We start from the raw sequence: 20,255 nt of genomic DNA on the forward strand, positions 1-20,255 counted from the left end.
TTTACCATACATGGTCAATGAATGGTCACGGTATCGAATCTTGGTGAAGACATTAATATGATTCTTTGAACTGAAAGTAGATTGAGAAATTATAATATATATACTACTTGTAAAGAATATGAGTGTTTAAAAAAATAAAAATTGATGTCAAAGTCAATAGGAACAAATGTAAGAAAAATAAATTAAGAGTATATATTTTTTTGAATGCTACTAGGTCTATTACATAGTAGTATACCTTTTCAACCTATTGAAACACAAAGAACTAATAACACCTCCATTGAGGTTCGAACTCACAACCTTCCAAATGGAAGTCCAACCCGGATACCATTAGACCACATAGTCCTGGTAATTAAGAGTATATATCATTGCTCTTTTTATTATAATTAACCACCCGTTTGGGAAGAATTATAATTAACAACGAGTAAATACCCAAAATGGTCCCTCGACTATAACTAAATTCACAAATTGGTCATCGACTTTCAATTTCAACCAATTAAGTCCTTAATTTTGTAATTTTGACACGATTTGGTCCTCCATCTATTTGACCGTTTGTTGACCGTGATCGACAATCTCCAGAAGAACCTTCAGCTCTCGTCGGAGCACGTGGTGGCCTCCGGGATGACGTTGCACTGGTTCAGAAACACGTCATCATCTTCGCTCTGGTACGAACTCAACTACATTGAATCCTAAGGGAGGATGAAGAAAGGCGACTAGATTTGGTAGATTGCTTTCGGCAGTGGATTCAAATGTAACAGTGCGGTCTGAAAATGCAACCAGAACCTTAAAAAATCGACGATGGACCATGAAATTACATATATATCCTCAAAAATCCAGTCAACAAACGGTCAAATAAACAGGGGACCAAATTGTGTTAAAATTATAAAGTTAAAGACTTAATTGGTTGAAATTGAAAATCGATGATCAATTTGTGAATTTAGCTATAGTCGAATGAACATTTTGGATATTTACTCATTAACCATTGCACCTTACTAAAGTATAGTACGAACCCCTCAAAAAAAAGTATAGTACGAAGATTCCACCCATTAATTGCGTGTTATGTCGGTAATTATGAATTATGATAGCAGATGGTGAAATTTCAAGTCAAACTTTTCTTTAATTTACTTATTATTGCCTATAATTTCACTAATAATAATAATTTTAAATTAATTTCAATAATCATGAGTCTTTATTTTTAATTTATAAGTTTCTCAATAAATGATAATGCTTTAGGTAATGCGGTTTTAAGTTTCTTTACCTGACCTTTCATATGCGGGATGTGTAAAATTTAGTGTTTATATACATTAATATTTAGATTTATGATCATGTGTAAAATAAAAATACTTTAAACATAATACATGATAAACCTAGGGCATTATAAACATAATACATGTTACAAGTTCGATTCCTAGCAGAATGTTTTATTGTTATTCTTGATTTAAGCCGATCAACTATAAGTAAGTAACTTAGGTTGATTTACCTCGATCTTTGTGATTCTTTACTACTAGGATCACAAGAAGAGATTTATCCACATGACCAGAATTTAGTCTTGAATTGATAAATGATTTTAATTGACTTATTAAAAATTTATGATTAAATAAAAAAGAAATAGTGGTGTTTTGTTTTTAAAAGAAAACAGTGGTTTCATGTGTTGGGGTTTTGAAGCTTCGAAATGGGTCCACATTCACATGATGATATCTTTTCACCCTCTCAAGTCAATAATAAAGTAATCCACCGGCCCATGTACCCAAAATTCTACTCTTACCTAACCAAAACATTAAATAAGATTTAATGCTGGCAACTTAACATTTTTTTAAATTTTTAAATTTTTAAATTTTGTTTTTCAAATCTCCAAGTTACAAATATTCCTTTACTGTCCTAAGATTTTTTTTTTTTTTTTTTTGAAATATACTGTCCTAAGAATCTAGTCGATAAAAAAACCCACAAATTAAATCACCAACTCCTGTGGTGTTTTGTACTTGGCATACTTTTCCTCCACTATCATTAATCATATAAACTAAACTAATCATTGTTGTCTCTACTCTAAACCCTATACTAATCAAGATTAAGCCAATATGCATGCCTAGATATTGCATGTATGGTGCCTGTCCTATTCCATGAAATTAAAGTTCTCCAGGCTTTGAAAAGAGTGATCGATATGATAAATTAAATGATCATTTTAAGGTAATATTCTGAATGGATTTATTTATTTTTTATTTAAATCAGCTCAAAGTATATTTGAATTTTCCTATGGTAGTGGGCATATTGCTTTCTCTTTTTTTTTTTTTTCTTTTTTCTTTTTCTTTTTCTTCTGTAATTGCAAAAGTAAAGACTGATGAATATTGTGTTTTTGGAGGGACATCTTTTGACCAAAAGAGTAATAATAATATAAGGTTGGAAGCTATGCATGTGCGGAGAAAAGCAGTGCTTTATCATTTCCCCCCTTCATTGTTGGAATTTGAATTGATAGATTTATCATATGCATGGCCAGGACAGGACCATTATATTCAATCATCATATATATATATGCCTTGTAATTTAATCAAAGGTTCTTCCCCTATCTGTCACCCCTTTTTTGTTTTTTTCCTCCTTCACAGCAATATAATTAACAATAATAATTCCTAAAAAATTTAATATGCCCCTTAATAAATAAATATTAATTATTCCGGTCAAATATTGATAATCATAAAACTTGGTCTTCTAATCTCATATTAAAAAGAATTTAATTCATTTATACATTTTTTTAGTACTACTCGTATTATTATCTGTCCATATATTCATTCTTCCAAAAGGCTAAATCCCAACCCTAAGAGTCCCCACACCCCGACCTGACAGTTTGAGAGGTTGCTCCCACACTGTCACTGGTGAGACTCAATCCTTGGTCATTCTTCCAAAGTTTCACCTCTATGACCAATTGAGCTACCCATGCGGGCCTGTCCATATATTCATAATTCTTCAAGTAGTAATGATGCACAAAGAGTCAATGTCCTAACTGGAGTTTGAACTTGTGACCTCTCAAAAATTGATCTTCTAATTTTATATTACATAGGAGCAGAGTTTACATGGTGTACACCTTATGGTAGTAGTTGCGGGTTTATATATATATATATATATATATATATATATATATATATATATATATATAGTATTTTATGAAGAAAATCTTGTTTTGCTTTATTTTTTTTCATTTAAAAAAAAAAATTTATCCAAATTAAAATACATATTTTGTTTTAATTTAATTAAAAATCTAAACTGTTAGTTTGAATACATACATATTTATATTTTATATTGCGGGTTTTCACAAAGTAAAGCTCTATATTTCTAAGAATTTTTTTTTTCTTTTTCAAATGATGAATGCCAAAAGTGATTCGAATTGAAGATCTATACTACATTCATCACGTACTGTTTTTCACATTATTCTTTGTTTGTTTATTTTGTACTTATGACGAAACCTGTGACTTCAAATTTGTAAAAGCTAAAAAATTAGAAGACAAAATAGCTCTGGCCTCTCAAATGAGAGGTTTCAGGTTAGAATCTCAGTGTGGGTATTGACTCTTTGTGCTTCACTAGGTTAAAAAAGTATGTATGAACAAATACTATATTGTAATAGAGTCAATAAAAAAAAAAAAGATTGACAGGGTAGTTTTAGTATATAGACTTATAAAATGAAGTTCGCATGGGCAACTCAGCTCTTAAGCCCGGTGAGGGGGTTCTTGTACTCAGTAAACAAATGTCTAGTCTCCGTGTTCAGCAAAATTACCATGATTTATATTCTCTCAGATGCCCTGTCAAGTTAGGGCATGTGGACCATTTAGATTGGAGATTCAACCTTTTAAGAACAACAAATAAATTATGGAAAAAACTAATTATGTGAGACCATCTCACGGGTCTCAATACGTAAGACGGGTCAGATATTTAATTAATGAGGTCAAAGATCTGATTCATTAATCAAAGATTTAAACCGTCTCACGGATTGAAATCCGTGAGATGGTCTCACACAAGTGTTTCAATCCGTGAGACGGTCTCACACAAGTGTTACCCCTAAATTATAAAATGAAAGTGGCCAGTAAAATAGTAACTAGAACAGTTGTAATATTATTATGATACTATTTTGTGAATTATGATTATATAATTATTTGAAGTTAAGTTCATTGAATTAGGCCGAGTATAATTATCCCGACAAAGACAATTGTCCCCCCCTCCCCTCCACACACACACATCCCCTCTTCTTTCTACATCGTGGACAATATGAACATCGCTTGGTTGAAAAATATAACTTAAAAATACTTATCTTTTAGAGTTAATATCTAAAGTCATCAATCCACTATGTCATAATTCACGAGTTGAGTTAATTTTAGGATTTGTCCTTAATTATTGATATTTATCAAATTTTATCATCGACTTTCAGTTTGATTATAAATAATTCTTTGATTATTGATTTTGTTCCAAATTTAATAATTTAGTTAAATATCTATTTAGTAAATTAAATTATAAATTTTCCCCAATTGTAAGAACCACTGCTAGAATAAAATAAATAAATAATAAAACACTAACGTTGCAAGTGTGCATAAAAAGCATCTACTTTTATTTTTAGGCTTCTTTTTTATTTATTTTTATTTATTTTTATTTTTTTAATGTATACCTCCATTTTACATGACATTTCAAAAATTGTAAAATAAAATATGGATTGATGAGTTTTCTCTAACAAAGTTTCATACATGTATGTATGTACTATTTGGAACCATGTAACATGTGGAATTATAATACTATACGGAGTACTACTTTCCATGCAATTAAGTTGATGCACACATATTGAATGAGTATTAAATTTGTGTCATTGCACGGATGTTATACACGAATTACATGTTTGTCACACATGTATTCACTTTTATTTTATTTTTTATGGAGAATTCTATTTGCACCACCCTAATTGCTATTTACACCACCTATTTAATAGGTGTGATAACTTTATAGGTGGTGTAAATAGAAAATTGATATTTGCACCACCTTCATTAATTTTAGTCAAACATTATTTTTTTTAACAAATATTTATTATAAATGACACTTTTTCCCCTTAGGTATATGCTTTTAACACTTTTTCCCTCTTAGTTATTCATGTATCCACATTTGCCTTCTAGTTATATAAAAAGTGACATGTTTTCTTCCTTTTATGTTTGATAGACATTTTTACCTTTAAAACTAAATATTTCATTTATTTTTCTTCTCCGACAAATTATTGTTTATTTTTTCTATTTATGTTTGATAGACATTTTTACCCTTAAAACTAAATTATTTATTTTATTTATTTTATTTTTTCGGTTCTGAATCGTAAGTAAAGCCAAAGGGAGTTTGTTTTAATTTGCAATCACACGTGTTATATGTTACTCTTTCGAACTTCATTCCCGTTAAAAAGGGGGGAAAAGTATTGATTTCTTAGACTTTCGCCGTCATATTGAAGTTGACAATCCATTACGTTTCAATGGCATTTTGGAGTGTGATTTTATATCTAAGATTATATTTGATTTCTCTCTTTTTGAGGAATGCACACCTTCATTAGAGGACATATATACTAGTAATCTAAAATTACTTTGATTTAACAGCAATTGGTTTTTATATGATTATTATATATAACTAGTATTTTCACTCGTGCGATGCACGGAATAGATTTGATGTAATATATTAAAAATATTTAGATTGATATATAATTATTTAAATTAGAACATCAAATCTTATATAGTGCAATTGAAGATACGGTTTGGATCACTTATGTGTTTTGGTGTTATCATTGCTGGAATTTAAGTAAATAATTGCTCAAATTAATAGCTAATGTGTAGATGTACGCATGCGGTGCTGTAACTTTGGAAATTTTATTTATCATTGTTTAGTATTTTTTTTATATAAATTAGGCAAATGTGCTCGTTCTCTAGCAACTCAGTTATATGAATTAATTTATATCTTAATTCATTTTTATGGAATATATATATATATATATATATATATATATATATATATATATATATATAGCAATTTTGTCATTTAAAAAAAAATATAATTTCAACGATTTTATTTACACATTATTGAAACCTCTTTGTGAACGACATTGGTAGTAGCAACACAATCTTGTCCATCATCGTCTAGAGCTAACACCTTCAATCGATTAGGATGGGTGACTCGTGTGAAAATATATAATTGTAGAATATTAGTTAATTAGCGATCCTTTTTATATTTTAAGTGAATTAGTACTATCAGATTAATTTTCAGCCAATTATTCTTTTTTATTTTTAGTCAATTAGAATATCATATGCAGTGATATTTTTACCTAATTTTCGTTCCATTTTTAATTGATCGATGATGATTTCCAAAACAGGAAAAAGAGGGAAATAGTGTAAAAGGAAAAATTATGATTTCCAAACTCACCAATCCATTGTATTTATAGGTAGAAAATATGAGAATTATAAACTTGTATAGTTTTTCAAAAATGAAAGGTGTAATTATGTAATATTACCAATTAATAAATTTTAATTAATTTCCATTTTACATTTGCTTACCAAATAAGTTTTACTACAAAAATTTAAGCGCGAAAATGAAATAGGAGGATTTTGTTTATATATATATATATATATATATATATATATATATATATATATATATATATATATGATTAAGCCAACTATCATGTAATATGATGGCATTTCAATTACCATTTCAAATAAATGGTCATAAGTCCGAACCTTTGGAGTGAAGCTTAGATTCTTAGGGTTAAAAATGTTTAAGAAAATATAAAAAAATATAACTAATTGTGAAGGCACAACACAACTTTATTTTCTTATACTTACGATTCAGAACCCAAAAAATGAAATAAAATAATATAAAATAATTATTAAATTTATATTATTTTAAAAATAAGAAATAGAATTTATAATAAATAAATAAATTTTGAATTGCAATAAAATAAAAAATTGTTCGAACTGACCCATAATCATCCGTACATATAAACAATAATTTGTTGGAGAAGAAAAAATAAATGAAATATTTAGTTTTAAGGGTAAAAATGTTCACCTAACATAAAATGGAGAAAATATGTCACTTTTAATATAATTGAGGGAGCAAATGTGGATAAACAAATAACTGAAAGGAAAAAAAGTGCTATAATCATATAACTCAGAGGGAAAAAATGTACAATTTTCCCTTAACCAGAAACTTTTAATTCGATTGCTATAGTGTACGGTTCAGTTAGAACCGAATCGTGGTCATCCCTACGTATACTCAATAATTTGTTAGAGAAGAAAAATAAATAAAATATTTACTTTAAGGGTAGAAATGTCAATTTAATATATCAGGGAGGAAAATCGTCCCTTTTAGAATAATTGAGGGGCTAATATGCTAATATGAATAATTCAGGGGAAAAAAGTGCTATAAGTATATAACTTAGGGTGAAAAAGTACCATTTTCTCTTAATTAAATTTTGAATTAAAAAATTATTAATTACATCTCATAAATGAGGTTTGACCAAGGTGGTGCAAATAGCAAAATGTACCACCATTTAACTATTTACACCACCTATTAATTATTAAAAAATTTCACCTTTTTACAATTTCAAGATACTTTATACCAACTTTTAGTCAAAGGGTGGTGCAAATAGCAACACCCTTTTTTATTTAGCTTGTATTGACTTATTTTGTTATATATATTTTAGGGAAAATGACACTTTTTCTCCCTGAGTTGTATACTTATAGCACTTTTTCCCCCTGAATTACTTAGGTAAGCACATTAGCCCCCTCAATTATTCTAAAAGTGGTGGTTTTCCCCCTGATATATTAAATTGACATTTCTACCCTTAAAGTAAACATTTTATTTATTTTACTTCTCCATCAAATTATTGCATATACGTACGGATGACCACGGTTCGGTTCGAACTGAACCTGACACTATAGCAATCGAATTAAAAGTTTTCGGTTATGATTCAGATCTAGAACCCAATATTGGATTTCAATTTATTAAAATTATGAATTAAAAAATTAGATCCCGAACTGTGAACGGGCGGTTCCGGATCCAGTTCGCGATTTTGAACCGGTTTTATTTTAATATTTTATTTTTATTTTAAAATAGTCTGAATTCAACAATAAATGTATTTTATTTTTTCAATTTGGAACATGAACCAGCCGTTCCGGTTCACGATTTTAATAAAATCTAAATATCGAATTTCGATTCTAAATTGTAATTGGAATATTTCGGTTTAGTTGCTATAATGTCTGTTTGGTTTGAATCAAATTATGGTCATAATTTGTTGGAGAAGAAAAATAAATAAAATATTTATTTTAAGGGTAAATATGTCCATTTAACATTTCAGGGGGAAAAACAGCCACTTGAACAATTCAGGGGGGGAAAATGCTATAAGTACATAACTCAGGGGGAAAAAGTGCTATTTTCCCTATATTTTATGTAATTTTTCATCTTGACTTTACTCAATATTTTTAGTGGGATGATTTAATTGATTTATGTAATTTTTCCTTACTAAAATAGAAAAATAGAGTGAAGTGAGTAATTAAATTAAATGGGAAATTGACAATAATATTATGACACCTAAACTAATTATTTTTGAAAGGAGACACCTAAACTAATTAAAAGGAAGAAAAAGGTGGTGTCGTGAGGCTGACTCAATACGACCGGCACATATATATATTCCAAACGAACGGTGCCTAACAATTGGTTTTTGTGGCATATAAGCAAAGGGGATCCACCGCCATTATTATTTGAAGAAGATAGATGATACGACGACGTAGTGTTTGTCTCTTTGAATCCCAGTATTTGCATGGAGACAATTTAGCAGATGAGATGATGAGTGAGGATTAGCACTTAGCAGCTAGCGCCGTCTGATCCAATCATGATGAGATGCGCAAACCAACATTATATTTGGTATGTTTGTGTATATTGGATTGGTTAACACTATGGTCTACCAAATTAAACATATCATATGTTGTGCCAATTCAATTTCACTCATCAATATAATCCATCATACTATACATTATGTGATTCTTTCGAAAAGGCTAAACTCCAACCTTAAGGGCCTCCCACCCTCGACCCAACAGAGCATCTGGAAGGATGTAAATTATGGTAACTCATGTTCCCACATTGCTGCTGATGAGACTCATCCCTGATCATTCTTTCCAACTTTCATCTTTATGCCCAATTGAGCTGTCGTGATTTGTTAGGGTCCTCTAATCACATAATATCGAGGTACCACACTGCCGCTGATGAGACTCGATCCCTGATCATTCTTTCAAACTTTCATCTTTATGACCAATTGAGCTGTCGTGATTTGTTAGGGTCCTCTAATCACATAATATCGAGGTACCACACTGCCGCTGATGAGACTCATCCCTGATCATTCTTTCCAACTTTCATCTTTATGCCCAATTGAGCTGTCGTGATTTGTTAGGGTCCTCTAATCACATAATATCGAGGTACCACACTGCCGCTGATCATTCTTTCCAACTTTCATCTTTATGACCAGTTGAGCTGTCGTGATTTGTTAGGGTTTGATATTTTGAGGATCCTCTAATCACATAATATCGAGGTAATTGTTCGATCAATTTGGCGGGAGCTGTCGTGATTTGTTAGGGTTTGATATTTTGAGGATCCTCTAATCACATAATATCGAGGTAATTGTTCGATCAATTTGGCGGGATATTTTTATCTTGATAATGTATGTATTCTGCATAGTGCATACTGAGAATAGTGAATGCTACAAAACGGCGATCACATGCCATGCCTTGCTTTCAGTTGTGTGCGCAGACGCAGCCAAAATTTCAGTTTGGCCAATGGTCAAATTCATTATATTTTGGAACATTGCTTGCTGCTTTGTCCCTGTAATGTCCAACATTATTTTATAATCTTTAAATCAAATCTCTTTGCCAATTGCAATCACACTATTAACACCCATATATTACATACAATGTACCTTCAGTTCAACCATCTCACTCTAAAAATATAGATCAAACAAACAAAAATAACATTATAAATTCAAACTCGAGGATAATTATAATAAATGATTATAATTAGACAACATAGTCCTGGTTCTTTGTGTTTCAGTAGGTTGAGAAAGTATATGAACAGATACTACAATGTAATAGAGCCAGTAACTTTCAAAAAAAAAAATAATAATAAATGAAGTTGAACAATTTTGATAATGTAACTAAATAAATTTTGCTGAACAAAAGCTTCATGAATATGGGTTTCTCAAAATTACAAGAGGGAGTAAACTAATTATTTCATGTAAATGTCAGTCCTCTAATGTTTTGTTTTTGGTATGTAAGATGGTAATAGACCAAATTTGGTCCCTGCAGACATGAAAAAAGTAACATAATTTGGAAGTATGTTTACATTATTTGCTTCCTCCTTTGCTGTTGTTGCCTCTGGATCTCTATCTAAAAGAACACTAGAAAGAGGGCAATTTTCTTGTATCAAAATACAAATTACAGAGTATAGTTCGCACTAACAAAATTTGATGAAGACAAATTCTGGAGGACGCTGATCCAGTAAGGTCTACATATCTATGTTTCTATGCTGCAAGTAAAGAAATCCCATCATGGGGCCATGAGTCCTTCGATTGTATAGGAAAGCGACTCTGCCCAATCTGACTTGAGCAACAGCGTCTGTAACGTGTGCATTACATCATAATCAGGATCAAGCTTCCGCTGCCAACCCTATCCAAACAAAGGATCGGATATCACTAGTAGAACTCATGACTAGTTAAACGTAATAAGCTCAAAAACCCTGCGATCTTTTTTTCTTCCCCCGTTTCCATATACCAAGACACTGACAAGTGTTGGGTACCCACCCCTCCCAAAAGAATAAAATAAATTTTATTGCCTTCTCCACGTATCCATGGTCGATGAAAAATAGATTAAGAGGCTAATGCTTTTCAATTTGTTAGTGCATCAAAGCACAATAGGGAGAGGAAAGAAAGTACCTCGAGGACTAAAGTTGTCACCATCACAGTGCACACATTCCCATCAATGTTAACTCTATGACGCCTAACTTGCTCAAGTAGACGCTGCATGCACTCAGCTGGATGAATTGAATTGCTTTCATCAGTACCCCAGAAATCAAATGACTCTTTCACTTCCTGTTGAGCAATGCCATTACAACACAAAATAAATACTCTGTACATCCATCAAAAACAATACTGTTTTACTTCTATAATCTTCTACTAAAACAGAGAAATAGAAGTCCATGTAACACACTACCGAACTTGGCTGCCAGAAAGGCCTAGTCAAGTTAAGCTCAAAATCTTTCAAACTAAAATTTTCAGCCGGACACTAAAATTATACACCTGCAGCACCCACAGTACCCAATTGAGACCAGGGTTATCTAGGCGTCGCCTAGGCGACGCCTAGGCGTCCGGTCGGTGAAGACCGAACGCCTAATATGCTCGCCTCGCCTAAGTGTAGAATACAACCCAAAACTCCACAAAACATACATGGGCAGAACCTACACACTAAGGCGAGTTGACCGGTGTAATTTTCAGCCGGAGAGGTCGCCGGAATCTGCCTCACGCGCCAGCACGTGGTGTCGGAGCAGCGGCACAGCGGCGGCGCGTGGTGGCTCTGATGGCGGCGCGGTTCAAGCTCCGGCGTCGTCCTCCTGTTCCGAGCAAAACCTACTCCCTCACTCTGGCATGTTATCAATATATACTAGACTTCTCACCACCTTAGGAAAAACTATTCATCTTCTCAAGACAACTTTAAGTAAATAGGGTTGTGAAAAGGCTGCCCAAGACAAGATATTTTCAATATACAATAAATACTAGACTTTTCACTATTCTAGGAAAAACTATTCATCTACTTGAAGTAAATATGCCAGCAAAAAGGCTGCCCAAGACAAGATATTTTCAATATATATATACTTTTTATTTATTTAATACTCATCGCCTAGTCATCGCCTAGGCGGTCGCCTAGTCGACTAGTCGACTAGGCAGTCGGTGGCATCTCGCCTAGAAAGTCCGCCTTGATAACCTTGATTGAGACTATCCTTTATACAAGTGGTGTTTGGTAAAGCTTACTGGAATAGACTATTGAGATTAGAAATTAAATAATCATTTCTTTACATATTTGGCAAAGATTATGGATTATAGATTGTATAAAGCTTTCTAGCTCATCTAAGCCAATAATCCTCAAGTAACGTAAGGTAGATCTTTGGCTTTTTCTTCTGTCTATTTTTTTTTTTTTTTTGGATAAGAAAATTAGATTATAGATTATTCAGAATCCACAATAATAAAACATTATCATAATCCATAAAATTAAGCTTTACCAAATGGGTACTGGCATATCTTTAGACTCCACAGAGGCAGAGATTACATTTACAAACAAAAGTAACACGACTAAGAAAAGTTATGGATACCATGCAATTTTATGCAGATAAGTTGAAATATGTTTAACTTTATAGATAGACAGGAAGAAAATGGTTATGCCCTCCTACATTGGATTGTAATTCCTCTTCTTTATTCATACTTTTTTCCTTCTGTTTTTGTTTATCCTTGTTCCTAGGGTTCCAACTTCCAACAATAGGAAAAAATCATCATCCACCTTAATAAAAGATTTCAAGTATTAGGTTCACCAATGAAATGGGCTGAGCATATAGTCTCATGTGTTACTCCTCTAACATGTGACAGACACTTTAATAAACACACCAATGTTGAATTGAAGAACTATATGGGCATAAAGGAAGATGAAACAATCAGCAATTTGTTCCTAGACTTGAAAAAACCCAGAGGTGGAAGTAAAAATTTTCCAGATTATAAGCACTTAAAAGTGTCATATTCAACCTTAATGAATGCCTCAGGATTAGGGCAGTTCTGTTTCTTTGATAATTTCAAAGTGCATTCTGCTGCAGTGCGCCCATCTCGTCGAGCAACAGCCTTAAAGAATTCCAGCAGCGATATTCGGTCGCTACTAGAAAGCTCAGCAGTCATGCCTACATCAAGGAAAATAACATGAGGCTTTGATTTGAAGATACGTTTCCGTGAAGACTTGCTCTGGGTTACCCGAACAAGGATATTTCCAGGATGCATGTCAGCATGCACAAAATTGTCCACCTAAAAGAAGGAAGAAATGAACTCTTAGAAGCCAGCAATATGCAATATTCACAACTAGCTAGAACAGTAGAACCATTAGAAATTTTGCACATTTGCCTTTATTTCTTCTAGAAGAATGTTTGCAATAACTTGTGTTTGGTGTAGGAGAGGGAGGTATAGAGAAAATGATTTAGGGACTTAGGGTAATGAAGCAGGATTTAAATGAAACTTTTTCAAAATCAGAACTTTCATATACCATCCTTCACTTTTCAGGCAAGAAAAAATCCACATTTCAAAAATCAATCCCTATAAAAGTTTCCTCCCACCTTTTGTACTTAGTCTATCCAATACTATTCCAGACTCTAGTTACAGTTAAATTTCCTCCTAAGCAAATTAGATGTATATCTTCAGATTAATCATCAAGATGAAGTCACGAAGGAAAGGAAGTACTGGACAAGGCAACAAGTCACTCCAAACATGAAGACACAACAAAACTAACAACATAAAATAAAGAACAAAAAAGATAAAATTACCAGAAGCATCTTGAGAAGTGCATGGGTTCCAATATGAGCAAGTGCACTTTTAATTCGTTCATGCCCCTGAAGCTCATCAACATAGTATGAAACACTTTCCCCTTGCTCAAATGTTTCCACCAATACTGCAGGATGTACTAATGGATATACAGGCTTTGGAAAAGAAACATCCTTCCATCTTCTAAAATTATAAATGAAGCGGCTTAAATGGGCAGCCTCCCTAGCAAGGTCAACTTGAGACATCATAAAAACAGCAAATTGCTGTACACTTTCATCCAATCTTAACCACTTAAGTGTAGGAATGAATTTTGATATCCTTGCAACTACATTGATTATCTCAAAATCTCTTTTTATTGATTCACCAACTCCAGGATGTCTAACCTTCACAGCCACTGCAATGGGCTTGATCTTCCTACCATGGTACCGATGCAAGGAAGCTCGATGAACTTGAGCAATACTTCCAGATGCTACAGGCTTTTCTTCAAAGTCATCAAAGATTTCAGCAATTTTACAACCAAAAGCTCTTTCTATGGTCTTTTTAGTGTAGGCAAAGCTATGTTCAGGGGCATTTGCCTGGAGCTTTGACAGTTCAGTACATAAACTGCTAGAGAAAAGATCTGGTCGCGTAGCTGCCCATTGGCCCCACTTTATAAATGCAGGGCCAGCTCTTTCCAGTGTTTGTCGAACAACCTGAAGCCAGATTTGCATGTAACGAGGTCCAAAAACTTCTACAAATGGAGCCATTACTATACTTGGTGAAAAGAGTACTGCTAAATAAAATGCTCTCAACAGCAGCACAATGCCATAAAATATAGAGCGTATGAATGAGGTAAAGTAAACATGTCCATCTTGAGCATGCATATACAGAGCATTCCTTTGGGAGACAAAATCTGCATCTGGTAGTGCTCGGGCCAGTGCTACATTTCTTCCACATGTTAATGCAAATATACCAGGAAAAGCCACATAAGAGCGGCTCAAAGCCAAGCTAACTACTTGCGCAATTCTATATATAGCAAGAAAAGTCCGTCCTCTAAATAAAGACTGTTGCTGGAACCTCTTCAATGTAAGATGGGCATGATTTGCTATAGTACTCCTCCTGTGAGTGGCCGAATAACTCTGGTGGAAGCTGTTCTGGATTCTGCATGTTGTGAATTTTGCTTGCCCTCTGTTAGGAAACATGTAATGTCCACAATATCTGTACTGAGGTGAACATATCCCGATTCTGATAAACAATCCATATTTTGTCCCTTCTGAACTGATGGCAGTTTGATTTTGTTGTGTGGACTTTGCAATTCTTTTAATATTCCCAATTGCCAAGAATCTACATATAGTCACAAGTTATATTAACAGGTATGAGAATGCTGCAATGTACTGTGAAAAAATCACCTTGCCACCAAGACTACTTGAATTAAATGATGAAATTTTAGTTTTCCTTTCAACAGGATAACAACCACTGGTAGCTCATTGATAAAATCAAATGCCAGCACAAATCAAATCTTAAGAGAAAATAAAAGAATAAGAGATTAACCAAATCTGCAATCACTAGAACACTGTTTAAACTGAGAGATCTTTCAAATATATCCCCCAAAAAAAGTTGTGAGCACATTAAAGCCTTTTATTAGCTAATCTAGTAATCCTCCCAACCGCCAAACCGAATAATGAATTATATTAGAGGAGAATGAAAATTGAATATAATAATAACGAATGTACAAACAAAATCGCAATTGGGAGATGAAATTCAAATATAATTTAGGCAAATCGAAAGGGATTAGAAAGAGCACGAAAGACCTGGACATGTCGGAGATAGGAAATCAAGAAAGCGGTCTGTGTTTGCGGAGACTAACGTTCGGAGGAGGTGTACGGCATCGCCGACGAGCATTTTCCGGTGATGGTGAGTGAGGGATGAGAGCAGACCATGTCATGAATTCGTAGTATTGACTATTGAGGTGGAAGGGGTTTTTTTTTTTTTTTTTTTTTTTTTTTTTTTTCAAGGGTCTTTTGAAAACCTAAACGGGACCGAGCCGGTGACGGAAGCAACGCAGGGTTCGAGCCTACGAAACTAATGGCCCTTTTTGGTAAAATGGCTGTTAGTTGATAGTTGTTTGTTGTTAGCTGATTGTGTTAATTAGAGGGTATAAATAGTTGATAACATTAGCTGATTGTAGAAAAGTGTTTGGTAAATTAGCTATAGCTGTTTAATATAATTTCTTTTCTCAAAAAACTAATTAAAAAAGTTGTTAGGAGTAGCTTTTTAAATTTTAGCCTTTTGGAATTGCAAAAAACTAACTAACCAAACATTTATATTGATATTTTAACTAAATCAAACAATTAATAATGGTTAAATAAGCCAAAATTGACCTATAGACCAATTTTTTACCAAACAGGGTCAATATGACCCTCTTCCTCGAGGCCGGACTCGAGGTTGGGCCATAAGAAAATGTTTATATTTATAATAAAAAAATATTTTTATAAAGTATACACTTATATATATAAGTTAGGGCATCTTCAATAGTGAAGTTTTTTAGGGGTCAAGTAGAGAGAGGAGGGAAAACGAAGAAGAAAAAAAAAAAAAAAAAAAAAAAAAAAAAAAGACAAACAATGATATGACACATAAAACAAAAGAGAAATAAAGTTGTGATGCGCTAGCGGGCGCGTGCATTGCATGATAGTCATTTGACCTGTGCGTGGAATCCACAAAAAAAAAAAAAAAAAAAAAAAAAAACCCTTACACGATGAGCTCTATATTTCTCTCTCATCCACCTCACTCATCTTGCCTCAAAATCTGATCCAAAAAACACTAATGTGGATGGCCTAAGGGCATCCCCAATAGGGAGATTTTACATGGTTTTTGCAGGTGGGGTGTGTATAGGTGGAGGAGATATATGGAAGAGAGAAGAAGTGGGGATGTTGCAAGAGGAGATGTTTTTTCAAAATTTTTCGGTCCAACTAAAACAAAAAGCAGCTCCCTTCCAACGCGTTTGCTTCACTTTGCGCGCCCAGTCGGGCGTGTGTACTACACGGCCCACTGGGCACGTTTAACTACAGATTTTTTTCTTAAAATTTTACTTTTTAGATATTAGTTTTCTTTTTCTTTTTTCCTTCTCCTCTCATCTTTTTTTAATAATCACACCTGCAAAAACTCCTCAAAAACCTCACACTATCGAGGATGTTCTAAGCGCACCAACCACACGAACCACTCCCACCATAGAGTATATGCACACACACTATAGCAAGATTGCACATACGTACCATCATTCACCCTCACAAAGGTTTATAAAGAAAAACTAAAAAAACTAATTGATGGGAAGAAAAATATAGAGAAAAAATCGGAGACACTAAAAGCACAGAGGAAAAAATTTCGGGATTACGAAGACCAAGGATGCACATAGGGCACATAGCACATATAATTTACTTTAGTACCCCTGAAATTTCTGTTAAAAAAAAAAAAGCACTTTCATTTAAAGAAAAGTCGCCAAATAAGAAAAAAAACATTTCCAAAATGAAAAAGAAAAAAAATGTTACCTTCCAAAATTCTAGTACTACGTTATCATCATTATTGCTTGTAATAATTTGATGAAAGAGTCCATATATATCTCAACGTGACTACGCTAGGGTGGGATGGGACGACGATAATTATAGAAAAAATTGTCCTATTAGCCAAATAGCCAACACGAACCTACCTAGAAGCTTCGCTGCGCCCTCCACTCTTTGAGCCGTACGTACTATACGAGTAGTCTACCAGATATGATACCCACAGAAACACTCCCACTCCCCATTAATTAATGTCTCAATTAAGATCATCTCATCTTCTATAAAGAGAAAGGTAGCTAGAGAGATCATATCCTTGTAAGAGGCTAGCCGCCCCTAACTCATCATCATCGATCATATCAAAGAATTGAATTGAAGATGATTAAGGAAGCTGCTGGCACCACCCCCCAGGCCCTCCCTCTTCTGTCTCTCAACCACGTTTCCCTCTTGGTTAAGGATGTGTTTAGTTCGGTTCGTTTCTACGAGGATGTCTTGGGCTTTTGCCTCGTCAAACGCCCTTCCTCCTTCAATTTCCATGGAGCCTGGTCGGTCAGCTTTTTATTTGCTAGCTAGCGAACTACCTCCATCTCCATGCATGCATAACATGCATTCTACCATTTCTGTGTATCTAGTGTTTTATAACACACTATTCTTGTTCTGGGTATTTTTGTTTACTTCAGGTTGTATAACTATGGCATTGGCATACATTTGCTAGAGAGGGAATCCTCGCAGAACTGTGACACTGTCACCGATGAGCCTCGACCAATTAATCCCAAAGATAATCACATTTCCTTTCAGGTAATTAATCACTATATACTGTAATTTTTTATCTGTAAAAAGCGAAATTTTCTGGTCTCTGTGTTCCTAAAATATAGTGAAAGTATAAATTAGGGTGACTTGACAGTCCATTAAATGAGAGAACTAATGGCTGGTGTCTAAAATCATTAGGGTTTACACTTTTTTGACACATTTGAATTGAAAGATGATAATTTAGATTGAACTAATGTTGTTGGTGTTGCCGGAAAAGTAGTGCACGGATGTGGAGGAGGTGAAGAGAAGATTGGAGGAGATGGGAATGAAGTACGCGACGGCGGTGGTGGAGGAGGAGGGTATAACGGTGGACCAAGTGTTCTTCCACGACCCTGATGGCTACATGGTTGAGATCTGCAACTGTGACAACCTACCTATGCTGCCTATCTCCTCCGCCGCCAGCTGCCCTCTCCGGCGACCCGACTTTACCAGCACGGCACCGGCGCAGCCTTCCACCGGCTACGGGAGCTGTGGGTTCATGGAGGCGATGATGATGGAGAGCTTGAGCATGGACATGCTCAACTTCTCATTCTAAGTACTACAAATTAAATTAAATTAAATTAAATTAAATGCAAATCTTGGAATTATATTAAACAAAATGTCCGATCCGGTTTCAATTTTGGTTAAAGTGTTTGTCTACTTAGCTAGACCAGACCACAATTTATCTATACAAATTTGAAATAAATAATAATAATTTTCTTGATTTATTTTCTTTCAATTGTTATCCTTTCTTAATTTTTCAACGTATGACTGTTATTTTTAGTACTTGGAAGGTGGTAACAAACCTTACTATCAAACCAGAGATATAAATTAAAGGTTGTTTGGCAGGTTAATGTATGTGGCTTCTAGGAAGCTTCAGTACGTCGACGCAAACATATGTCCAACACGACAAAAATTGAAAAATACTATTTTTATTTTTATTTTTTTTTATATTTAATATTGGAGAAAATATTAGTTATATTACTTCGAGTGGGAATTGAACTATAGACCATTTGTTTTGCTTATATTATTCGATTTTCATGATTTTATCAAATTTATTTATAGATAAATGGTTTAGACACAATATGACATTGACTTTTATGATTTTATTATTATTAAATTTAATTAGTTTTCTTAAATCATAAAAAATATATGACACCTACTATTAACTATATGCACAAATGATAAAGCCTTAATGTCATCTGATCTCCTATATCAATAGCCAACCTCATTCGAACCCTAATAATAGTACGCAGTACAATAGATTATAGATTATATCATAAAATAATGAAAATCAATGCCAAAATATGGTGAAATTGTTTTTCGATAACTAAATATGGTGAAGTTGTTTATCCATAGTTATATTTTGAACTAGGTCCATGTAGCAAGAGCATTCTCTCTTCTTTTTTTTTTTTTCTTTTTTTTTTTTCCTTATTTTTCTCAACTGAATTTTTTTTTTTTTTAAGAAGCAACATCATGAACCTACTACTAAATAAATGAAAATACATATGATGTATATACGGTCTAGTATTTATATACATTAAGGTTTATGTTTAGGAACATATAAAATAAATATCACAGAATATGAACATAGTCGTACAAGATAATGTTATTAAACATGACACACTGATTGTCGCTTTTTTGAACCAAAGTTTACAATTCAAGATGAAACCTGGTCTACGATATAATTTGCGATACTGCATTTACTCAAGAAAAAGAAAAAAAAAAGTGGTTGTTGGCTTCAATCAATCACTCAAAATCAAAATTTCTATGTGTTTGTTGATATAGACTTTACAATCAACAGTATGGTTGTTGGATTTCACCAACTGGTAACATGTTTAGTTGAGTTACGTTGTTGTAACATTGGACAGTAAATATAATTGTCGAACGATTCTGAAATATTGGTCTTATATTCTTCATTTTTCCATTTACTCCTTATTGCAGTTGGGTTTGACTTGAATTTCTACCATATTTGAACATAATTAATGAAAAGTTGTATTAATTATTGTTTGGACTTGAACCTTGTGATTGTACTAATTGGTATTCTTAATGGATCTTCAGTATGCTGGGCCGTATCATCCTTCCCTTCTTGAAAATGATCCGACCTCGAATATAATATGTAGAATCATACAGGGACAAGTCTGAAACATTGAATGTAGAAGATATATTGTATTCTCCGATCCCCTAAGATCAACTTTATAAGAATTATCTTCGATCCGTGATATCACTTGAAATAGGTCACTATAATACTTTCATATATCAAATAGAATTCTTATTGAACTTTCTTGTTATTTCTTCCACCAATGATGCTTTTACTTTTTATTTGATTCGGT

The 20,255-nt window shown here is 33.3% G+C and overlaps 2 protein-coding genes across 3 annotated transcripts; one reads left to right on the top strand and one right to left on the bottom strand.

Moving 5' to 3' along the window:
• The first annotated feature begins 4,540 nt into the window (after positions 1-4,540).
• LOC109172708 (virulence protein STM3117-like) lies at positions 4,541-18,650 on the top strand. Of its 2 annotated transcripts, none has more exons than XM_019321932.1 (5): positions 4,541-4,551; positions 14,924-14,933; positions 17,469-17,678; positions 17,814-17,931; positions 18,164-18,650. In XM_019321932.1, the coding sequence occupies exons 3-5, from the start codon at positions 17,512-17,514 to the stop codon at positions 18,476-18,478; spliced, it is 600 nt and encodes a 199-aa protein (XP_019177477.1). In that variant the 5' UTR covers positions 4,541-4,551; positions 14,924-14,933; positions 17,469-17,511; the 3' UTR covers positions 18,479-18,650. The 2 variants fall into 2 exon arrangements, with proteins under 2 accessions (XP_019177477.1, XP_019177476.1); XM_019321931.1 differs by lacking the exon at positions 4,541-4,551 and adding an exon at positions 11,175-11,187.
• On the bottom strand, positions 10,258-15,644 carry LOC109172705 (probable serine/threonine-protein kinase abkC). The gene is made up of 5 exons (XM_019321928.1): positions 15,394-15,644; positions 13,606-14,926; positions 12,824-13,093; positions 10,970-11,125; positions 10,258-10,703 (listed from the first exon to the last, which is right to left on the bottom strand). Exons 1-5 carry the CDS (start codon positions 15,399-15,401, stop codon positions 10,584-10,586), a joined length of 1,875 nt encoding a protein of 624 aa, XP_019177473.1. The 5' UTR covers positions 15,402-15,644; the 3' UTR covers positions 10,258-10,583.
• Positions 18,651-20,255: the final 1,605 nt, after the last annotated feature.

The sequence above is a fragment of the Ipomoea nil genome, unplaced genomic scaffold, assembly GCF_001879475.1.
Source record: "Ipomoea nil cultivar Tokyo-kokei standard unplaced genomic scaffold, Asagao_1.1 scaffold0418, whole genome shotgun sequence".
NCBI lineage: Eukaryota > Viridiplantae > Streptophyta > Magnoliopsida > Solanales > Convolvulaceae > Ipomoea > Ipomoea nil.